Source organism: Sarcophilus harrisii, chromosome 5, assembly GCF_902635505.1.
Source record: "Sarcophilus harrisii chromosome 5, mSarHar1.11, whole genome shotgun sequence".
NCBI classification, from domain to species: Eukaryota; Metazoa; Chordata; class Mammalia; order Dasyuromorphia; family Dasyuridae; genus Sarcophilus; species Sarcophilus harrisii.
Genome location: NC_045430.1, coordinates 276,234,462 through 276,256,925, shown reverse-complemented (window position 1 = coordinate 276,256,925; position 22,464 = coordinate 276,234,462). Strand labels below are relative to the sequence as shown.

The following is a 22,464-nucleotide window of genomic DNA, read 5'->3' as shown; positions in this document are numbered from 1 at the left end:
ACTGTGGAGAGGAGAAGTAGTGGACGTACCCACTGGAGATAGACTTTTCAAGGATTTAAGCCAAAGAGTTTGAAAACTAGGAGGGAGGGAGGCATAGATGATCAAGTGAAGGGTCTTGGAGGATGGAGGAGGCACCTTTATAAGCAATGGTTAGAGATGTTTACCCATCATCTTTTCATTATCACCTCATTAAAAGAAAATAGTGATTGGTATTTTGCTTTTTCAGGTTGTTCAGCTGGAGGAGCTGTTGGCTGTTCGGCACTCAGTCTTTGTGGTCGGAAATGCTGGAACAGGAAAGAGCAAGGTACGACAGATTGGCTTATGGGCTGCTCACAGCTTTCTCTTCTGCTTTAAGGAGAAGAGTGATTGCATAGGGTCAGTTTTTTTGTGATGGCTACGCAAAGACTTTATTTGCTATGTAAAGAATAGTTTTTCCTCTTAATTCATCTGAATGAACAAAAAAACATTTATCGAGCACATACTATATGTCAAGCCCTGTCGAAGCTAGGAAAGCAAATAGAAAACCAAAAACAATCCCTGCCCTTAAAAGAAGTTTACTTTCTAGTAGGGAGATTCACCCACCTGAAGAGTCAACTAGGGAGGGATTCTGATTTTGAATGTTTTGGGTTGGTGAGTAGAATCCTAGAGAATAGATTGACATAAACCCCATCCAGGAACATCAGATTTGATTTAATCATAGTTTTTGGCCTTAGAACTTGAAACTCATTGGATTATATTAGACCACAAAATTTTTCTTTTGTCATTTGCCAAGATCATGGCCCTCTTGAGGGTGAAGTAGGTGAGCAAGTGGGTGAAAGAAAAATTAAAAAATAGCTTTTGTTGGTAAATAATAATAATAATAATAATAATAAAATAAAAATAAAAAGCAAATCTAGGGTGTCCATGGCTAGTCTTTGACACCTTGTTTCAGATATTTTCATTTATTTTTGAAGGTTTTTTGGGTTTTTTTTTTTCAAATAAAACAAACATATTATGCAAAAGCTATTGGGGGGGATTTGGATCCTATTATATGATTTTTGCCTTATTTTGCATTGTCTTTGCCTCCCTTGGCTGTCTCAAATCAAATTAAGAACCAGTGAAATGTTTGTAATAAGTGCTTAGCACAGTGCCTGGCACATAGTAGGTGTTATATAAATACTTTATTCCCTCTCCTTTCTCATCTCAATTTCTGAACTCTATGAAAAAGAATACACTATAGTGGAAAAGGTAATGGTATTTAGAGCCACAGATCCTGCCCCTACCCACACTACTCACTTCTGGACCTTTCAGCACCCTCGCATAAAAACAAAGGCACATAAAATCTCATAGAAGGTAATCAATAATAAATATTTATTTATTGTTTTATAGAGGCGAGGGTTCTCCTAGACAAACAGAGAATCACAAATTTACATCAAGGGAGGGATCCTAAAGGCCAATTAGAGATTTCTGAGCTCCTTGCCAGGTGGAAATCTAGAATTGCTTCATCACTAAGAAGGGGTCACAAGATGCTCCCAAGAGAAGGGATTGTTTCCTTAGGTTGTCTGTAGTTCTGGCACCTAGCATAGGGTTCAACCCAGTCAGCATCCTCTCTGCAACTTAGAAGTCAAGTGACACTTGCCCAATGCATCAAAAGTTAGCACTCAAACTCATATCTTTCTGGATTCAGAGCCGGTCATCTACCATGTTCTCTCTCAGCATACAGTAAGCACTTAATAAATGGTTGTTGGTTGATTGACCAATGAGGACATGATTTGGTATTTGTTCCTAAAGCATTATGTCTGGCTATCTCTTTACCCCTTCCTCTTCCCTTTGTGCTACAAGGGTCTGTTACACCCCCTTGTCCCATTGAATGTCCACTTCTCAAGGGCAGGAACCTTTTCTCTCTTATATTTGTATCCTCAGTAACTTGTGTAGTTACTGGCATACAGTAGGCACTAAATATGTGTCTGTTGGAAGGATATGAGTTGAATCCAAGCCCGATAGAAATAAAGTCCCTCTGCAGCTCCCTTCCTCCCCAGCTTTGCTTTCTTCCAGGCCCAGGACACTCACTCCCCATCCCTCAAAGTGCACGGTCTTCTAACCATTACACGGCTCGGATTTCCAGCTTGGGCAGGCAGGCATTGAGAAGCCAGCAGCCAAAAATGATGGAGTACATGGTGGTCTCGGGCATGGGCATCTCTTGCAGACTTGCTCTCCTGAAGAATCAAAACAGAAATTAGACAACAGGGGTGTGGTTTCTAATGGGGAGACGCACGTAAGGGAACTGCTCCGGGAGCTCTCTCCTAGGCACATCGTTGTGTCGGAGTGAGTTTCAGCTATGGATGGAGGAAGCCAAAAAGTAAATCTCAGAATTTCCCCCTGATTTGGAGTCGCTAAAAATATCCTCCTTGTGTCTGCTTCAGAAGCCAGGTGGCTTCTCATATGTTCAGCATCATTTCTCTCCTCTCCGTCATTCAAGCCAGTGGTCAGAACGCCACACTGGGAGCCTGGTGGCTAGCGAGCCAGAGGCCCTGGAACTTGGTTTCTATAAACATCATGATTATTTAACTATAATTGTTTCCACTGTCATCCAAGGTATTTTTTCCTTTACGCATTTAAAAACATGATTCTGAGAGGGGGTCCCGAGGCTTCCTCGGACACAAACAGGGTGAAGAACCTTTGATTTCATTCCTCATTTTTCCAGAAGTCACAGACAATTATTTCCGGGCCCTTCTCTGCAGCCCAGGAAGAGACTGAATCCAAGGTAGACAACATGGGGGGCAGGGAGGGAAGGATTCTGTCGCCTGGAAGGTTTTCCCTTTTCACAGGAATTGCTTGAATCATTGATTCCTCTCATTACTGCACTTGAGCCGTTTGGCCCCATTCCATCAAAACTGAAGTGACTCCACTTGCTCATGGGGTGAAGCAGATCAACTGCCTTGTTTATCTATAGCCAAGAATGGGAGAGTTTCTTGTTTGAGATCTCCTAGCAGTAGAGCTTGGATTTGAACCCAAGGCTTCCAAATAGAGATCTCGTCGCTTTGACCATAGTGTCTGATCCGGCTCCACTTCCTTGCCTTGTGGACACCAGATTTCCTGCCTCTTTCTCTGCTCCAAAGAGAAAGGAGACCTATGGGACACTGGTGTTCTTATGGGGCTCATGCAAAGGTTGCTCCGAGTCCGTTTCTCAGGGATCCTACATTCGTGAGACTCAGATTTTGAAAACTGATCAAAGTGCAAGCCCTTTTAAGAGTGTAGATGAAAAGTAAAAATAAATTTTCTTGAATCTTTCCCTTTTCGTTCTAGATTTTGAGGACTTTGCATCGAACCTATGTTAACATGAAGCAGAAACCCGTTTGGAATGACTTAAACCCCAAAGCCGTGACCACAGACGAGCTCTTTGGTTTTATCCATCATGCCACTCGAGAATGGAAAGATGGTGAGTCGCGTGTCCTTCCTCAGTCCCGGTCTGTCCCCTTTCTCATCATCCTCCGCGCTGGGAGCATCCTGCTTTCATTTCTTTGAACACACTTAGCATTGCCGGAATGTACTCCCCACTAAGCTCTATGAGTGAGAATCCGAGCTTATTCTGGGGTTTAGCAGAGCTTTAGCCACCTCCCATACAAAGCCTTCCTTGATTCCACTTCCTACCCTCCATCAAATTGTCACGTATGTGCTGGCTTATTCACACAGTGTATTGCACCCACTAGTCCAATGTAACCTTCTTGAAGATGGAGATTTCTCCTTTTGGACTTTGAATATCCATGCTTGACACATAGTAGGCCCTTAATAAGGGCTCAATGGATTGAATTCAGCTGAGGATGAGATGAATTTAGGGCGTGTCATTGATACCCATGGGGTTTTACCCAACAGAAGTCATACCCACCTCCCCAGAGACCCGTGGGTCCGGATGAGCTCCAAGAGGCTAGAGGGAGCCCACCGGAATTCTGTCTTTGATGTTCTGGTTTCTCTCCCTCCCTCCCCTGGTCTTATCTCAGACTTTACTTGACCACGGAATGACAAGGCAGATTAGCAGAACCCCCAAGACACCCAAACTCTTCTCTCCAAAAGATTGTTCCACTTCCTACTTGTCCCTTTGGGACAACTCTTGTTCCAGGAATATTGCTGTGGTCAAAGCTCTTCTCCAAGAGTTACAAACAGAGCCAATGCAAGGCCATGTCACAAAGTCATGGGCTCCTGGGATTTGGGAACTTGCCCAGGGTCACACAGGATTTTAAGGCACAGCTTGTTCTCCCATGTCCCAGCCAATCACTTCTAGGCAGCGATGGGCTACTTGTCTAGACCCGACTAAGTAATAGGATTCCCCAGCCCTAGCCCTCCACTCTGCAAAGAATCAGGGAGAGGAACTTCTTGTGAGCTGTTCTTCGGGGTCAAGCTTGGACATCATCGTTTTATATCACTTCCCTGCCACAGACAAGTTTAGAAATCTGCAGGAATTTTAAACCTTCTTTTTTGGTAGGGCTTTTTTCATCACTTCTGAGAGAACAAGCCAACCTTCTGCACGATGGGCCCAAATGGATAGTTCTGGACGGAGACATTGACCCAATGTGGATCGAGTCACTCAACACGGTGATGGATGATAACAAGGTGGGCTGCCCTTGTTGGTTTTCCCTTTTGTTTAAGTCTTCTCTGTGCCCAAGGAATCTTTTCCTTCACTAAGCTCAGTTTTACTTCATTGCCTTTGACCCCGGGCACCATTGTGAGTTGGGTTACTGTGGGGTCACATCTCCTTAATCCATGTTTGTGCCTGGTTTATGCAGCGTTTGGCACCCAGATGCTGCTGTTAACATGAAGGGAAGTTAGGAGCCGGCCTCTCTCTTGTAAAAGCGCCTGGATGTTTTTTGCTGTTTCACATAGTGATGCTCCAATATAGCCCCTTCTCTCTCTTGCCCCAACACACATACCTCTTCCTTGTCCCGAACGGTCCAGAAGGATCGGATGGGCCTCCAGAGCCAGAACTAAAGCAGGGCATTTTGGTCTTTGCTCCATGGTGGGATGAAGGGAGCTGACGGCACCTCCCAGTGCCCGATGGTGACCTCCTCTACCTGCATCCTTGCTCCACTGCCCATCCCTCCCAGCCCTGGCTCACTCCTCCCTTTGTTTCATCCCCATCCCCAAAGCATAGCACGTTTTCCATTGGCAGCCGCTATGGAATAACATCATCTAGGTGTCCCAGAGGGCAGCTCCTTCGTCCAGGATCTCCTCCCCTGTCAGCATCCACAGGTGAACATTGCTTGAGCTCCAGCTCTGGGCAATATTCTCCCATGGAAAATACGTGGCTGTTTTTTCATGGGAAGAAGGAAGTACCTTTTCCCTAAAGGAATGGGGGAATCCAGCTGCTCCTAACTGGGTTATATTCCTGTACTTCAAAAGCTAAAGCTTCTTGGGTCTCATGAACATAATCTCATTAGCTGTAGGCTATGCCCCAGATTTCCCTGGATGGACATTGTCCCATTTTGACTCCAGCATCTTGTAGGAAGCTCCCCGCTCCCTGGAATGACTGTGGTCTTCTCCCATCAGGTCCTGACACTGGCCAGTAATGAGCGGGTGGCCCTCAGCCCTCACATGAGGCTCCTGTTTGAGATCGACCATTTGCAGACGGCAACACCTGCAACTGTGTCCAGAGCTGGGATTTTGTATGTGAACCCACAAGACCTGGGCTGGAATCCGTGAGTATTCCTTCTTCTGGTGTGATGGGGGAAGTCTTCATGGGTAAACACGGGGTGTCAACAGATGGCGTTTTGGCCAAGGGTCCTGGCTTTCCACCGTAACTTCCATGGCACTCGCCTTTAAAGCCTCTCAAGTGATTTTACCTCCATTATCCCAGTTAGAATGTGGCATCCAGTAGGTGCTGAATTAATGTTTAATGACCCATTGGTCTAGTGATCTTGCTAACTAGGAACTCTAGGGCATAAGAAAAAGTTGCATCAATGTCCTGAAACTCTAAATCACGGCTCTAGTCATCATGGCCTGAGCTCAAGTCTAGTGATAGAAAAGGAGGTGATCAGTCAATTGGTTCCTCACTAAACACTTAGTAAGCACTTACTGTGTGCTTTGTACTGTGCTAAACTTGAGACGCCAAGAGATACTGGCCCTACTTTTTTTCCTAACATTCTACTCCTGATCCTTGTTATTGTTTGTGCATTCCTATCCCTGCTTACTTTTCTACTTTAATTTTACTCCTTAACTTGCCTTGCTATTACTTCAACTGCCTCCCACCCATAAATCCCTCTCTTATTTTCTCTTTTCATCTTTGCCCTCCCTCTTTATTCCATTCTCATTAATTTACACACCTTATCCCACTCCAGCTAATTTAAATACCCTTCTATGTCCCACCTTATCCTATTCCCTTCCCCTTTATTCTTTTATAGATTTTGGAGGGTGGTATAGCTTCATGGGGTGTGTGTGTGTGTGTGTGTGTGTGTGTGTGTGTGTATACATATATACACATATACTTATATACTATATCTGTGTGTTGTTCCCCATTTAACCCATTCCCGATGTGAGGCGGATTGCAGAACTAGCGCCCCTCCTCCTCACTGAATAGCTGTGTTGGTTCTTCCTCTGTACCTTATTCACGCAGCGTGATTACTCTTTGTACCTTTTCCTAGAGAGTTGTGCTTTTTAAGTGTCAGATCCTACCCTGCTCTGCCCCAATCTTTCTTTCAAACTACTCAATGGCTAATACCAATCTCAAACATGTGGTTCCATTTCCACATATAAAATAAACAGTTTGTCCTTATTGAGTCTTTGAAATTAGTCTTTGATGTTGGCTCTTGAATGTTCAACTTTCTATCGAGTTTCGATTTGTTTGAGATGCAATCTGGAAGATCTGAAAATTCAGTCAATCTTCATTTTCCCCATTCTGCCAAATTTAAGTTTTGTTTGTAGCCTAGTTCTTTTGATTGTCGATATATAATATTCCAGAGCCTGCAGTCTTTTATTGTAGCCACTGACACATTCTGCACAATTCTACTGTAACACTGGCATATTTGAACTTTTTTTTTGCTTCTTGTAAATTTTTCTCTTTGATCTGAGGGTCTCCCAATTTAGCAATAATGGTGTGTTTTCCTCGTGAAGATTTCTTTAAGGTGATGATTGGTGGGTTTTCCTATTTCTACTTTCCCCTTGTGTTCTGTCACACAGACCAAGCTCAGTGTAGCACAAAATAGAGACAATCACAGAGGGAAAAGGGTTTGGGAAAGACTCTTGTACAAGATAGAACTTGAAGCAAGGCAGGCAAGCCAGGAGGCGAGGAGGAGGAAGGGGAGCATCCCACGTGGGAGAGTCGGGGTCTGGCCACTGTCGCCAGATTTCAGGCAGCTGGGGATCTGGAGGCAGGAGGGCCTGGGTTCCAATGCAGTCTCAAACACTTACTACCTGTGTGATCTTGGGCAAGTCATTTAACCCCGTGGGTCTCAATTTCTTCACTTGTAAAATGAGCTAGAATAGAAAATGGCAAGCTGCTCTAATACTTTTGCCAAGAAAACTCCACCAAAAGAAAAAGGGGGGTAAGATGTGAGAAGCCCATCGAGGTAGGAGGGGACCATGTCATGGAGGGCTCTAGGTGCTGCTTTGATGGCAGGGGATAATGAGATGTCCTTTGAGACTTGCTTCAGAACTGACAGGAGCAGGAAGATGATGCCCAGGAGAATCTGGGCAAGAGGAGGAAGGGAAAGGGTGAAGGCAAATGTCACTATCTGGGTGAATGGTGTGTGTGTGTGTGTGTGTGTGTGTGTGTGTGTGTGTGTGTGTGTAGGGAGAAGTAGACAGCCGCCCTCCGAACCAAGAGTGCCCAAGTGACCCGACGCCTCTGAGCAGCCCTAGCCGTGGGGCGCAGGGCCAGCGGTTTGACCCTGAGGTCTTGGTTTGCCAGTCTGTAACACGAGGCGGTTGTGCTTGGGCCCCTGCCAGCTCTCAATCTGTGACCCTGTAAGCGCTGGAGAAAGGAGCTGGGAGCAATGAGGGAAGCTTAGTTGGTAGAGAAAATGTGCAAAAGGAAAATGGTGGCCATGTAGCGCAAGACACCGGGGATGTCCATGAGCTTCAAACGGGGCTGACCTGATATCTGAGGGCAGAGACTGAGGTGCCCTCGGAGCCTCCTGCTGGATCACTCCCTGCTGTCTGTCTGCTTTTGACTTTTCTTTTGGAAAACTCTCGAACTTCCTCTTGTCCCTGCCAAGGCGTCCATCACCGCCGCCTCCCACTGGGCCCAGCGCCCTCCCCTTCTGTCTCTCCCCGCTGGACGCCGGGATTCTCCATCTTCTCCCTCAGAAGCACAGATTGGCAGGAGCCCCCCTGCTCTTTGGGCCACAATTCTCCTCCTGATTTCCTTCTCTGGAGGTGGATCACCGTGACTGACAAAGAATTTGCCACCCGCAGTGAGGGGGAAGTTTGAGATGCAAAGGTCCCCTGGCAGCCTGGGGTTAGAGGCCAAGCCCCGTTGGCTGCTTTGGGGATAAGGATGATGTAGCCCATGATTCCCAGAGGGAACATCTGGGGTCCTTTTGTCTGAGGGAGGAGCAGCCCAAGGATTTAAATGGGGCCTTTCTGTGAACGTCTTGACCAGAGCTGGAGGAATGCCCACTGCCTTGTCAGGGCAAGGGTGAGGGGCTGGATGACAGCCTGGTGGCCCTCCCTGCAGCTGGAAGGCCTGGCCCCCTCGATCAGCACCAGTGTGATGGTGCTTCACAATGCTGGAACAGAGACCAATCCTAATGGGCCGAGAGTCGCTAAATGGGAGGCTGATTCCTCCCAAAGTGTGTCCTATGAACCCTCAATGCGTTTCTGCTGCCAAAGCTAGAAAGTGCCCCTTCTTTCTGCCCCTGTAAGTCTTGTCCCCACTCTTCAGACGCTCTTCCCTGGAGGACTTAATTTTCTTGATTAAATTTGGTTTTTTCCTTTTAATTCAATCCATCCCAACTATCATTCTAAAGCAAAGCAAAATTCAGCAAACATTTACTAAATGCCTACTATGCGTCAGTTCCATGGGAGATCCAAGGGATATAAAGAGAGAAATAAAACAGATCCCACTCTCAAGCTGACATTTAAGACTTTGCGCACACACATAAGTACACTTCCCTGGTAGAATATAAGCTCCTTGTTAGTAGGATTGTTTTACTTTTCATATCCCCAGTCCCTGAGCCATAGTAGGTGCTTAATAAATGCCTGCTAAATAATGGATTGAAGTGTCTACAAAATATATGTGAAGGGAACCGCACAGCTGGAGAAATTGAGGAAGGCTTTATGTAGGTTGGCATTTTAACTGTATCTTAAAGATAATGAGGGATCCTGGAATGTGAAGACTGGGTATTTTAAAATCAGCCGGAGTCAGGAATTCAGATTAGGGGAAAATCGTCAATCTTTATTCTCAGTGAAGAAAGATCAGAGGTGGAAGGGAATCGGCGATAGCAATGTGTGCAGCTAAGTCAAGAAGCTAGCTAGACCAGCAGTCACACGACCAGCAGCTACAAGCATGGAACCCAGGCCAATCTCTGCCCGCCTCTCTTCCTGTCTCTCTCTGCCTCTACCCACCAAAATCGTCATTTCCTATACATCAGGACTTGCACAGAGAGTGAGTGGGGGCCATTCTTTATCCAAGCATGTATAGTAATAGAGTATAATCCAATTACTATTTAGCCTCACGTGCTTGGGACCTCAGTGCATCAACTCAAGCCTCAGCCCATTACACTGGAAGACAAAGACTTGCAGGCAGGAAATGGAGAGCAATGAATAGACAACCTTGTCTCTGTGCCCTTTGAGCATACTCCCGGTGGTATACCCTGAAAGGTCACTACAGGGAGTTATTTCAGTATACTTGTTAATGAACCTCTCTTCAGATCTCAAAATAATTGGGGTCAAAACTCCCCCACAGCGATCCTGAATGATTTCCATATTGGAACATTTTGCAAAAAGGGCTTAAACATTTTGGGAAAGAAAGGGATGTCCCCCTACACCCCCCACCCCTGGTTTCCCTCAGGGCTCATCCAAAATCCTCTACCAAAAAAAAAAAAAAAAAAAAAAAAAAAAAACTTCCCAAGGATTGCGAGAGACAATGAGAGAAGTGTGATTGGAGTGAAATTATTCTTAAAAGAAAAAAAGCTGAGGATTTTAGCGACCTGCCAGCTCTCCAAATCAGCAGCGTCCATCGTGACTGAGAAAGCTGATGGCAGCTTTGGGTGTTTAAGAGAAACTTGACTTCCAGAAATAAGGGGGGAATAGCATCCCTTGGTACTCTGCTGACCCCATGTGCATCTCTGTTCTGGAGCCTGCCCTTGAGGAAGGATGCTGATAAACTGGAGACTGTCCAGAGGGTGACAGCCAGCCTACTGAAGGGCCTTGAGTTCCTGCCATAGAAGGAGAGGGTCAATGAACCAGGATTGTTTAGGTGAAAGAAGAGCAGACTTAAGGTGGGGTGTGGGAGGGCCATGATAACTCTCTGAAGGGATTTCATATGGGGATGGAGCAGGGAACAAAAGGGGAGAGACAGAGACAGAGATAGAGATAAAAATACAGAGACAAAAATAGAGACCGACAGAGATGTGAGAGGAGGGGTCATGAAGAATGCAAATGTGAACACTCCAACTTGTAAATGGAAAAGGGGGCAGACACGCTGGCCAGCAGGTCCCTGACATGTTTGTATCAGATACGTCCTTTATAAGACCCGGCTTCCCAGATCCAGGATCAGTCCAATCTTCTTGCTCTTCTCTCTTCCAGGTATGTGGCTAGCTGGATCGACAGGAGAAGCCATCAGTCCGAAAAGGCCAATCTGACGATCCTTTTTGATAAATATGTTCCCCCGTGCTTGGACAAACTGAGGACGAGTTTCAAAACCATCACTTCGATTCCAGAGATCAGTCTGGTTCAGGTTTGTGTCTTACCCTGGTAATGGGGAAAAAGAATTTTTTTTCCCAGTGCAGGCTGCCTCCCTCCCTCCTTCTCTCTTTCTCCAAGGAGCATTCTTAGTTTTCCCAGCCTTCCCCTGGATCACTCTCAGCCTCTTTTACTCGGACAGAGAATGCCTCCCTCCTTTCTGAATTACTTTCTTTACAATTTAGCTGAAGAAGGTTTGTAGAAAACATGTCAAAATTGCTTTTCTAAGTAAAGGATGACTAATAATCATTGGCTTTTATATTTAGCTTAATGTATATTACATCATTTAGTAATATATAGTGGAAGCTACAGACAGAAAGGTAGAGCGTTTGTTGTTGAGCATTCACTGTGTTCAGAAACTTGGTGTATTAAGGACTGGGATTACAAATACAAGCATAAGAGAGACAATCCTCAACCTCAAAAATGTTCCATTCTAAGGCAACACCTAGGAGCTGGCTTTTGTAAAAGCCGAAGGTGGGGGATTGTCCGGGAGCACAGGGTAAAGGTCTAGAAGATCATGAGCAGAGTAGGTGGAAGGTTTGTGGCTCAGAGGAGGATGCCTAGGGTAGGAGGCAACCACAGGGAAAGAAGCCTGTGGGGGCCAAGGTGGCAAAGTCCAGAGAGTTTGTTTATAAATTTGTTGTTAGATATTATTATTATTTTCATTTTACTCATGGGAAAAAAGTGAGGCAGAGAGCTCTCTGATAACTTGCCCAGAGTCACTCACAAAACTGGTTAAATCATCTACTGGTCATCCTGCCATCTGGGGGAGGGGATGGGGGGAAGGAGGGGAAAAATTGGAACAAGAGGCTTAATAAAAATTTAAAAAACAAAAAAGAAATAAAGAAATTAGAGCAAAAGAAAAAAAAAAAACTGGTTAAGTGTTCCTGGGCGAGATTCGAACACTCCAAGTCCATCATTCTCTCTCTTCCAGTCTGCTGTTTCCAAGATGTTATCGGCCTCCCCAATTATGGTCTTCACTTTGGCCCCAGGCAGGGCTATTAGTCCTTCACATTAGAATCAGAATCTTAGCGTTAAAGGAAATCTTAAAAGTGATCTTGGCCAATGCCCTCTATTTATAGCTTAGAGAAGTGAAGCTCAGGGAAAGGAGGGAGCTTCCCCAAAATCGCAGCTATTGTGTCAAGGAATGGCCAAATCTTTTCCTAGACAGCTTGTTATTGGCATGACACGACCAAAGGATCCTCTGGCTCCCTGTAACCTGCAAGCAATGTGGCCTTGGGAAGGGGACACAGAGGTTAAGCATCTGGGTAGAAATCCTCTCCAGTACTTATTACTCGAGTGACTCTAAATAAGATTCTCTCCTGCCTGGGAGCTTCAGCTACTTGGTAAAAAGAGACCAGATGACATTGAAGGTCATTTCCAGTTCTAAGTCAGTAAAAGACAAGTCACATTGAGCTGGTAGTATGTATGTAATCCAGGACTATTTGCATTGCAGTAAGGATAAATCTGTAAGTTAACAAGAATTCATTTAACATTTTCTATGTGCCAAACACTGTGCTGAGCAGCAAGGTGGCACAGTGGGTAGAGCACTGGCCCTGGAATTGGGAAAAACCTGAGTTCAAATCCTTGGATATTTATTTGACACTTAATAACTAAGTTATTAAGCCGTCCTAACCCCAGTTGCCTCACCAAAAAAGAAATATGACATGAATCCATTTTTACTGTTCAATAAGTGAAATTGACTGAATTACAATGAAGTTAAATTGAAAATTATTTCATATAAGCAAAAAAATAAAAAACTGAAACCTAACCCCAACTCAGAGGTTTGGGTTATTTCACACACCAATTAAATCAACAGTAGCCTGGAGCAGTTATTATTCAAGATATAATTTAGTGTTGAATGCAGGTTTGAATTTATTCATAATGCATTAATTATGGGACTGATCTAATTAGTCTTCCTCTGGTTTCATACTTGTTAAAAGCAGGATGACATTCTGTCTCAGGTTGACATTCTGTCTCTGGTATCTTGTATGATTCTTTCTGGTGTTAACTTTTTCATTCAAGAATAGTGTGAAAATAGGTCAGTGGGAAGGAAGCTGATTCTGGCTTTACAGTTCCTCTGAATTTAGAAGCAAGCTTCTGAACTCCTGGAAGTTTCATTGAATTTCCACCATACCTCCACTTCTGAGCCTAGAGCTCTCCCTGAGGGCAGTTGTAAAGAAATCAAATAAATTAACAAATGTAAAGAGCTTTGTAAACTTTAAATCGCTATAAAATTATAATTTATTTTTCCCCTCCCAATCTTGTTTTCAGAGCATATCATTTATTATAATAATGCTAATAACCATATTTAACATTATGTGTAAGCAAAGATTAAGCTCCATGAGGGAGGTATTACAGGTATTATCCATAACATTTAAGAGAAGGGGAATTTAATAGAAGCTCGGAGTGCAGTGGCTTGTTCAAGGGTATATAAGTGATAAGTTGGGATTTGAACCCAAGGCTTTGTTGACTGCAAGTCTCATACTCTTCCCAGTCTGTGGTGTCCCTTTTCCACAATGAGGAGATTGGGCTAGATCAGTGGTATTAGACTCAAATAGGGCTGTACTTAATGATCCCTGTGGGCTTAGAACTGACTTAGAAAAGCACATGCTACACTTCTGGGGGGAGAGCCAAGATGGTGGAGTAGAACGCTCGTCCCTCTCCCAGTATTTCTCTCCAAATAACTTGAATGCCTCAAATGGAATTCTCAACTAGCAGAACCAACAAAAGGTCAAGCCCAAGACAACTTAGGGGTTCAAGAAGAGAGATCTGTGACATGGGGGTGAAGGCTGGAACAAGTGGTAGGCCTAGGTGGCGGTGATAGAAATAGCATCAGCTTTGGGAGCTCTCAAGCCAGAGACAATGAGGGGACATGGCCATGGGCCCGAAAGATTATAGGATACTACATGTAGGACTATGTCCTGTGCTAGTGCTGTACAAAGGACCAGATTCTGTTTGGCCCATCTACTGTCTATTCTTTCTGGGTCACAAGCCCAAGAACAAAAAAGAACACTTCCAGTCAAGGGGAAGTGGAAGCCCTGAGAGGAAGTATCACTTTTGGTCACAAGTGATGAGGGACCCTGAGGAGCCATATTGATTGCAATCCCAAGAGATCAGAGGCCCTTTGTGGGGCCTTATTCCTCATCAGGAATAAGTTATGGAGGGAACAGTACATATAAATCTAGAAGTTATAAAAACTAAATTCAGAAAGAAATAAGGGCAAAGGCATAGGAAAGGACAAAAAGATAAGGGAAGAATTTCTAGAGGAAACCCTATTCACGTCAAATCTGGGTTAAAGTGAGAAAAGCATATATAAAAGGGAATAAAAGTCTTCTAAATTTATAAAGAATTTATAAAGAAATAAGGGGGTGAGAATAGGATAAGGTGTGGGGTCTAGAAAAGTGGTTAGATTAACAGGAATCAGATAAAGAGGGAGGAAAGAGTAGGAAGAGAGGATAAAGACAGATCTAAACAATTGGAAGACTATTAATTGCTCATGGACAAGGTGAACCAAAATAATAAAAATGTCAATTGAGCCTAAATTAATCTACAGTGTCATCTCAATCAAACTGCCAAAAAATATCTTTGTAGAGTAGGAAAAAATAAGAAGTCATCTGGAAGAACAAAAGGTCAAGAATATCAAGAGAATTGATGAAAAAATATGAAGGAAATCTAATAGTTGCATATTTCAAACTATATTATAAAATAGTAATCATCAAAATCATCTGTTATCTGCTAAGAAACAGAGTCATGATTCAATGGAATAAGTACACCATCAATATATTTTAGTAAATGATGATAATAATTTAATTGTTGATCAACCCAAAGATATAAACTTTTGGGATTAGAACTACTCATCATTTGACAAAAATTGATGGGAAAGTGGAAAGCAGGATGATAAAAACTAGACATAGACCAATATCTCTTACTCTATACCAAGATGAGATCAAAATAAATAAATGTTTTAGATATAAAGGATATTTTAAGTAAATTATTAATAAGGACTATTGATAAATTCTGAATAAGGGAGGAGTTTTTAAGCAAATGAGAGAGGATCACAGGAAATAAAATAGATAATTTTGATTACATGAAATTGAAAATCCTTTGCACAAACAAAATAAATGCAGCCAAAATTAAAAAGAAATCAGGAAATTAGCCAATCTGTTACGTGTGAGCTGGTGCCTCAGAGTTATTTTAATTTGCATGTCTTTTAATCAGTCGTTAAGAGCATTTTTCATATGATTATAGATAGCTTTAATTTATTCATTTGAAAGTAACATTTTAAAGGATGATCAATTTTGAAAGACAGAACTATTGTAATCAAGACAGTGGACCAAGAAAATTCCAAGGAATCTGTGTTGAAAAATGTTATCCATATCCAAAAAACGAACTGAGAAAATCTGAATGCAAACTTTAATTTTCTTTTATTTATTGTCTGTACTTCCCCTTGTAGCTTAATTAATATGAAAATATTTATATAATTGATAGCAAATTGCTGTCTCCTCAAGAAGGGAGCCAGAGAGAGAGGGAATTTGGAACTCAAAATTCTAAAGAAATTATTATGAAAATTTTACACATAATGGGGAAATATTTAACAAAACAAAATATATTAAAAACCACATGCTAGCATGATCGTATTTTTATTTCTTTTATTAACTGTCCCAATTACATTTTAATTTGGTTCAGGCCATGGAAGTATTATAGAGGTAGGTTCTGTGTGTGACACCTCTAGGCTAAAGTTCATTCCAGATTTTGTTTTGGAAGCACTTAAACTCAAAGAGCAAATAGTTTAAATAGTGTTGGAATTGGAATCAAGTGAGCGGTTCCATTGGCGACTCCAATATATACTACGAGTGTCACCTTAGGGATGCCTATCTCTGGGCTACTTTCTCACCTGTAAAATAAGGGATTTGGACTGAAGGATGTTTAAGGTTCTTTTTTGTGAGGTAGTTGGGGTGAAGTGACTTGCTCAGGGTCACACATTTAGTAAATGGTAAGTGTCTGGGGTCGAATTTGAACTCAGATTCACCTGCCTTCAGGGCTGGTGCTCTTATCCACTGGGCCATCTAGATGTCACTTAAGGTTCTTTATAACTAGAGACAAGTGTTCCTCTGACCATTCCATAAAACTCTACTCAGAATATTCCGTAATTCAAAGGAGTAAATGAAGTTGTCTAATGGACCTCATGGGTCCATGTTGAGAAAATCTGGGATGTACTGGAGGATCCCAGGCTTGAGAATTGGATGGGATCTTACCAAGGGACTTATCCATTTTTCCTCAGAAAAATCACTTCGCTTTTCTTAAATTACATAAAATGTGAGCTCCATCCAGCCCTAAAACCCTATTTTTGGCCTGATCTTAGAGAACCTGGGTGAGGAATTTACTGTCTTGGTGTCCTGAGTAAGTGTATGTACCAGTCCACATTGATATATTAGAGGACACAATAGTGCTCGGGGCATTGGGACCTAGAGGCTGGAAGATTCAGCTTCCCGAGTTCAAATCCAGCCTCGGACATTTCCTAGCTGTGTGACCCTGAGGAAATCAGTTAATCCTGATTTTTTTTGCCTCAGTTTCCTTATCTGTAAAATGAGCTGGAGAAAGAAATGGCAAATCATTCCAGTGTCTTTGCCAGGGAATCTCCAAATGGGATCCCAGTGAGTTGGACATGATGGAGTGACTGGACAGCAACCAGCCTGTGTTGGTGAAAGGCGGGAGTGGAAGAAGTCCTTACCGGGAGAGTCTTATACCAATGAAATCATAGATTTAGTTTTGGATTTTTTTAAAGATGAGCCTATGATCAAATAGAATCCCAAAAAGTGCCTTGCACATGTTCTCACAGCTGATGAATATCATGCTGACTTCAATCCATTGCTGTTTTACCGTGGTTAACACAATATCTAGCCTCTGTATGACACTTTAAAGTTTGTAAAGTACTATACAAATATCATATTTTATCCCCCTTGGCATAAAGGTGCTATTACTAATTCATTTTATAGATGAGGAAACTGAGGCAAATAGGTTAAGTGACTTGCTCAGAATCATACAGTTAGTGAGTATCTAAGATTGAATTTGACTCGGGGCTTCCTGACATCAGTGACCCACTGGGCCACCTCATTACCGTTTGTAAAATGGGTATGATAATAGGACTTACCTCACAGGATTGTTGTAAGGCCTAGTGTGATAATGCACAAAAAGTGGTTGTGAGCCGTAAAGCAGCTCCAGATCTCGGCCCTCGGCCCCTCCAGCTCCCACTCCATAGGCCCCTGTCTGTGGTCCCTGGGCTTGGCCGTGATTTTCCTTCTCCAAAGGTCTCCAACGTGACATTTCATTGTGATGTTTCTCAGACATGCAAAACATCGTCTATATTTTTTTCTAAAAATTCTTCTATGATTCCAAGCCTAAAGCCCCATCTCCTTGACACCTTTTTTTTTTAAATTATTTCTTCCAGACTCTTTGCTCTCTTTTGGATTGTTTGCTGACCCCTGAAAATGTTCCTTCAGAAAGCCCGCGAGAAGTCTATGAGATCTACTTTGTCTTTGCCTGTATCTGGGCCTTCGGGGGAGCCCTGCTCCAAGATCAGGTACAAGCAGGAGAAATGGACCATGGGGTGCATTAAGGGGTGGTGTGCAGTAGGTTTTCTCCTCCCACCGTGGTTGTGACGATGGCCTCCTACTTGGGCTCCTTGCCCCCCGTGCGCCATCTTTAACCCATGCACTGGATTGGATGGATCCATTGTAGTAATACAACTACTAAAATGATCATTCAAAATTCCACAAATTTGGTTTTTTCTTTTTAAACCCTCTATATTTCCCCCTGGATCCCTCCCTTCTGCTGCTTCCACAGAGGCGGCATCCCTTGTTACAAGAATTGTTTTTTCTAAGAGGAAGAGAAAAAAATTCAAGAGAATTATTTAACATGTTGGGGAAAAGTCCACTATTGGATTGACTGTTGCACCCATGGACCCCTTCCCACTCTCCAGCCAAGCAATGGGGGCAGGTGTCTCTTCTTGGGGCCATGTCACTCTACCGACTTGGCCTTCAGTTGCATTGGGTGGAGGTTTTCCACATCACTGCAGTCATCATATGCAGTGTCTTCCTGGTTCTTCTCATTTCATTTGGCATTCAGCCTGGGGAAAACAGGGAGATCCAATTTCAAAATGAGGAGGAGGAGGAGGGAGGAGGGAGGAGGAAGAGGGGGAGGAGGGAGAAAGGAAGAGAAAAGAGGGGGAGGAGGAGGAGAAGAAAGAAGGGGGACAAGGGGGAGGAGAGAGGAGGAGAAGGAGGGAGGAGGAAGAGAGGGAGGAAGGAGGAAGAGAAAAGCGGGGGAGGAGGAAGAGAAGAAAGAAGGGGGACGAGGGGGAGGAGAGAGGAGGGGAAGGAGGGAGGAGGAAGAGGAGGGAAGAGGAAGGAGGGGAAAGAGGGAGGAGGAGGAGAGGAGCTGCTGCTGCTGAAATTCAGGCAGGCCTTGAAGGTTTGTGAGACGGGCAATCTTGCTTGATCCTCACAACCCGTAAGGCGCAGGTTCTACAGGGCTTCCCTTCCACATTGTTCAGGCCCTGAAGGATTAAGGACTTGCAGGGCAATCCGGCTTCTAAGTGTCAGAAGCAAGATCCCTCCTAGGTGGTGCCCGAGGGGCTGGGCCTTGAGCCTAGAGTCTGTCCCCAACTCCCCAATCAGTGTCCTCTGCTAGGTCTTTGCTGCATCCCGTGGGCACCTCCTGAACATCCTGGTCAGTGCTCATGTAGTGCCTTAAGGATCGCAAAGCAAGGATTTGATCTTCACAAAGACCCGTGGGCTGGTGCCCTGCATAGTCTACACATGGGGAAACTGAGTCTGGGAGAAGTGAAGGGACTGGCCCAAGATCAGACCCTAGGAAGCAGGAGGGAGAATTGGAACTGGGGGCTCTAGGATGCCCGGCCCAGCAGTCTGTCCACCTTGCTCCCCAGCTGGCTGTCCTGGAGCTTTCCTTAAGTGCTTTCTTCCCAGGCCAAGTCCCGGCCCTCAAGGAGCTTCTGTTCTATGGGGGGAGGCGGCAGGTCCTCCATGGGCAGCTAGGAGACCTTCCCAGAATGCCCGGATGTCTTTGCTGCTTCCCCCCTCCTCCCCACCTAACGAATGGCTGCCTTAGGTCCTGCCTCCTTGCTCAGAGCCCAGCAGTGGATGCAGGGAGAGGAGCTGTCCTGGAAGGCTCCCTCCTGTGTCCCGGCTGGCTGGGATGAGGCAGGAGCCTGAAATAGCCCGATGAGGTCACTGGGGCCCCAGCGGGCTCCTCCTCTTGTCACTAGGTTACCGGAGCTGTGAGCTATAATTAGCTTGGTTCTAGCCGCATCCTCCCAGATCCTGGGGAGCCCCTTCCTGGTAACAGCCAGCCAGGTGCGGGCTCCCCCTGGACCCGGGGCCTGGCCCAGCTGCTCTGGGCATGGGAGGTGATTAATAAGTGCAGATTGCATTCAACTGGACGAACACTCCAGGTTTACCGACAGGGCCTCCGCGCACCTTGGGGTGGAGGCAGCGTCCCGGCGGACGTCTTGCTGCAGGGACCATCGGCTCCCTCTGGGCCCCCCGTGCCATTTCTTCCCACGATCCCGGCACAAAATGCTTTGTTCTCTTGTGGGCCAAGAGGGTGGCTTCTGGTCTGCCGGCCACCGGTTCTTCCTGGGCTCTGGTCCAATCAGAAGGGAGGAGGAAGGCCCGGTGGGGAGAGCTGAGCCCCAGGCTGGGCCCTTAGGCCCATTGTCTGCTCCCTGTGAGGAACTAAGCCAAGGTGGGCCCGTGTGCCGCCTTCCAGGTCAGATTCTGGCGTTCTGAGCCAAGTCCCTTTGGCACTGGTTCGGTTCTTTGGACCTTATTTCCCTCCTCTGTCGGAAGGGGGGTCTGGAGGACCCTGAACTTTTCCGGCTTACTTGCGTGGAATGGGGAAAGATCTGGCTGAGGCCTTCTGTCTGACTCAGGTCTAAGGGCCTAGAGGTAACTACCAGTGCGTGAGGGCAGGGCCTGGCATTTGGGGGACACCCGTGGCAGAGCCCAGACCCCCAGGGAGATGAGGCCGCAAGGGACAGAGGGAGGGGGCACCTGCCTTGAATGGAGCCCCTGCAGTGGAGCTGGCCAGCTCACTCCCTCGTGGGGCCCATGGGAGCCTCAGGCTCGCTCATCTCCACAGCAAGACTGACTGGGGCAGGCTGGGATGTCCAGCTCATTCAGAGCCTCCTTTTCCTTACCTGTAAAATAGGAGTGATGCTATCTATAGTCCTTCCCCCACAGGGTTGCTCTGAGGCTCACGTGAGAGCTTTGCAAGCATCAGCTGTTGTAGCTCAGAGATGGCACAGAACATGTCAATCACAACTAACATCTCTAGTCCCTGGCAACTGTGTGGCAGAATTTCCAAGCTCTAGCTCCCCTTCACACACCTGTGATTTCCCCTGAGAATTCCCTCTTCCCCTCTCCCAGGAAGGGCCGTGTCTGGACCCCTGGGTCTTCAAGCAAATGTGAGCTGATGACTTATTTGGAATGTGGTAGAAAGCATTCGAGATCTGCTTCGGACGATGGTCTCTCGTGTCTCTTCCAACTTGGAGAGTCTAAGATTCTGATTAAGGGAACTGTTTCCCTAACAGAAGTCACCTTGCCTTCGTTCCAGGCTCTCTCGCCCATGTGCTCTTTTCATGACTCATGTTATCCCAAAACTACACATCTAGAGAATTGATGGGCTTGATGCTGGAGGTTTCCCTGGTGATTGTGGGTTGACTCAGTAAAATCTTTAGGTTTTGAGTAGAATTTACGGGTCCAGGAAAATTGAAGCCTACTTCGCTCATTTATTGGTTGTTTCCTTCATTCCTGTGAAGTTGCCTCCATGTCACATAAGCCAGTGACCCTCTGTGTTTATTTTTCTTAGCTCTCAGATTATCCTACCGAATTTAGTCGCTGGTGGCTCAAGCAAATGAAAGCAGTCAAATTTCCATCCCAGGGGACTATTTTTGATTATTATCTTGACCCCAAGACCAGGAAGTTTTTGCCTTGGACTGATAAAGTTCCCAAATTGACTGTGGATCCAGAGACGCCCTTACAGGTAGGTACCTGAAATGTGTCAACTTTCAAAGGCATATTTGTATATTTAAAGTCTATGCTATTATTTCCATTATGATTGGAGTTCTGATAGATAAGTGCAAACTTATGATTATGGCATCCAGAATGAGAGAGATGATTGTCCCCTTTGTGTGCTGTGTTACTCAGACCACAACTGGGATATTATTTTCAATTCTAGATACCAGATTTCAGTAAAGACATTGAGAAGGTATTTGCCAAGGATGGTAAATAGGATGATGAAGGATCTTATGGACTAGTTATGGACTCATGTAGCCTCAAAAAGATCAAAAAAGGGGGGAAAGGACATTTGTACCAAATTTTTTTTTGCAACTCTTGTGGTAGCAAAAAATTGGAAATCAAAAGAATACCCATAAATTGGGGAATGATGAACAAATTGTAGTATATGATTGTGAAGGAATATTGTTATGCTAGAAGAAATTATGAATAGAACACTTTCAGGAAAACAAGGAAAGACTTATATGAACTCATGAAAAGTGAATCGAACTGAACTAAAAGAATATTGTACACTTTAACAGTAATACTGCACAGTCATCAACTGTGAAAGATTTAGGTGTTCTGATCAAGACAATAATCCAGGAAAATGCCATAAAATCCCTGGTGAAAAATACTATCCAGTTCCAGAGAGAAAGAACTAATTAACTCAGTGTAGATTGAAGCATAATTTTTTTTTACTTTCTTAATTTTTCTTCTTGTTTTTGTCTGTTTTTCTTTTGCAACATGGCAAATGAGGAAATATGTTTTTCATGACTGCATATATATAATTGATGTTTAATTGCTTGCCTTCTCAAGGAAGAGGGATGGGCTGGAGAGAGAATTTTAGAACTCAAAAAGATTTAAATGGTTGTTAAAATGTTTTAACATGTACCCAAACTGAAAACTCATAACTCATCTCAATAACTCTTCAAGTTTGCAAAATACTTTCCCTAATATAAACTTTCAAGGATTTTGTTGTCGTTATTTTGGAGATGAGGAAACTGAGACTCTGGGAGGAGAAGGGCTTTGTTGGAAAGCATGCATAAGAATGAGCCTGATCCAGAGCCCTAGTCTTTTCATCACCCCACATTTATTCCAGATCATTACTTGTTGGCCTGGACTTTATATACCATTGTACTTGTGCCTGGATGACATATTCCATTGCACCCAATCTCTTCCACCTTCCGTCTTGCACCAATCCACCCAATCTCCGCTGCTTTCCACCCTATACCATTGCACCTATTTCTACCTTCTGTCCTGTACCATTGCACCCAATCTCCGCTACCTTCTGTCCCGTACCACTGCACTCTGTGTCCTTCCATGTGTTGTCCATTAGCTCTTGTCATAGTTAAACTAAAAATCTTGCAGAATTTCAGAGGAGACGAGTCACTGACTGCCCGTCCTCAAACTTCAGGCCTTGATTTCCTCAGTGTAAGATGTGGCTTTGATGAGATGCTCCCCTCACCAAATTGGGCTCCATCTCTCCTCCCATTGCCTTCTCTCTTTTCTGCTTCTC

The 22,464-nt window shown here is 44.4% G+C and overlaps 1 protein-coding gene across 1 annotated transcript in view; it reads left to right on the top strand.

Moving 5' to 3' along the window:
• The window catches only part of DNAH11 (dynein axonemal heavy chain 11), a 257,321-nt gene that overhangs the window by 121,662 nt on the left and 113,195 nt on the right, over positions 1-22,464 (top strand). The window contains exons 39-45 of the mRNA XM_031940270.1: positions 227-304; positions 3,286-3,418; positions 4,460-4,587; positions 5,521-5,669; positions 10,717-10,867; positions 17,324-17,455; positions 20,764-20,937. Of these exons, the coding sequence (XP_031796130.1) occupies positions 227-304; positions 3,286-3,418; positions 4,460-4,587; positions 5,521-5,669; positions 10,717-10,867; positions 17,324-17,455; positions 20,764-20,937 (945 nt within the window). The remainder of the gene's footprint in view (positions 1-226; positions 305-3,285; positions 3,419-4,459; positions 4,588-5,520; positions 5,670-10,716; positions 10,868-17,323; positions 17,456-20,763; positions 20,938-22,464) is intronic.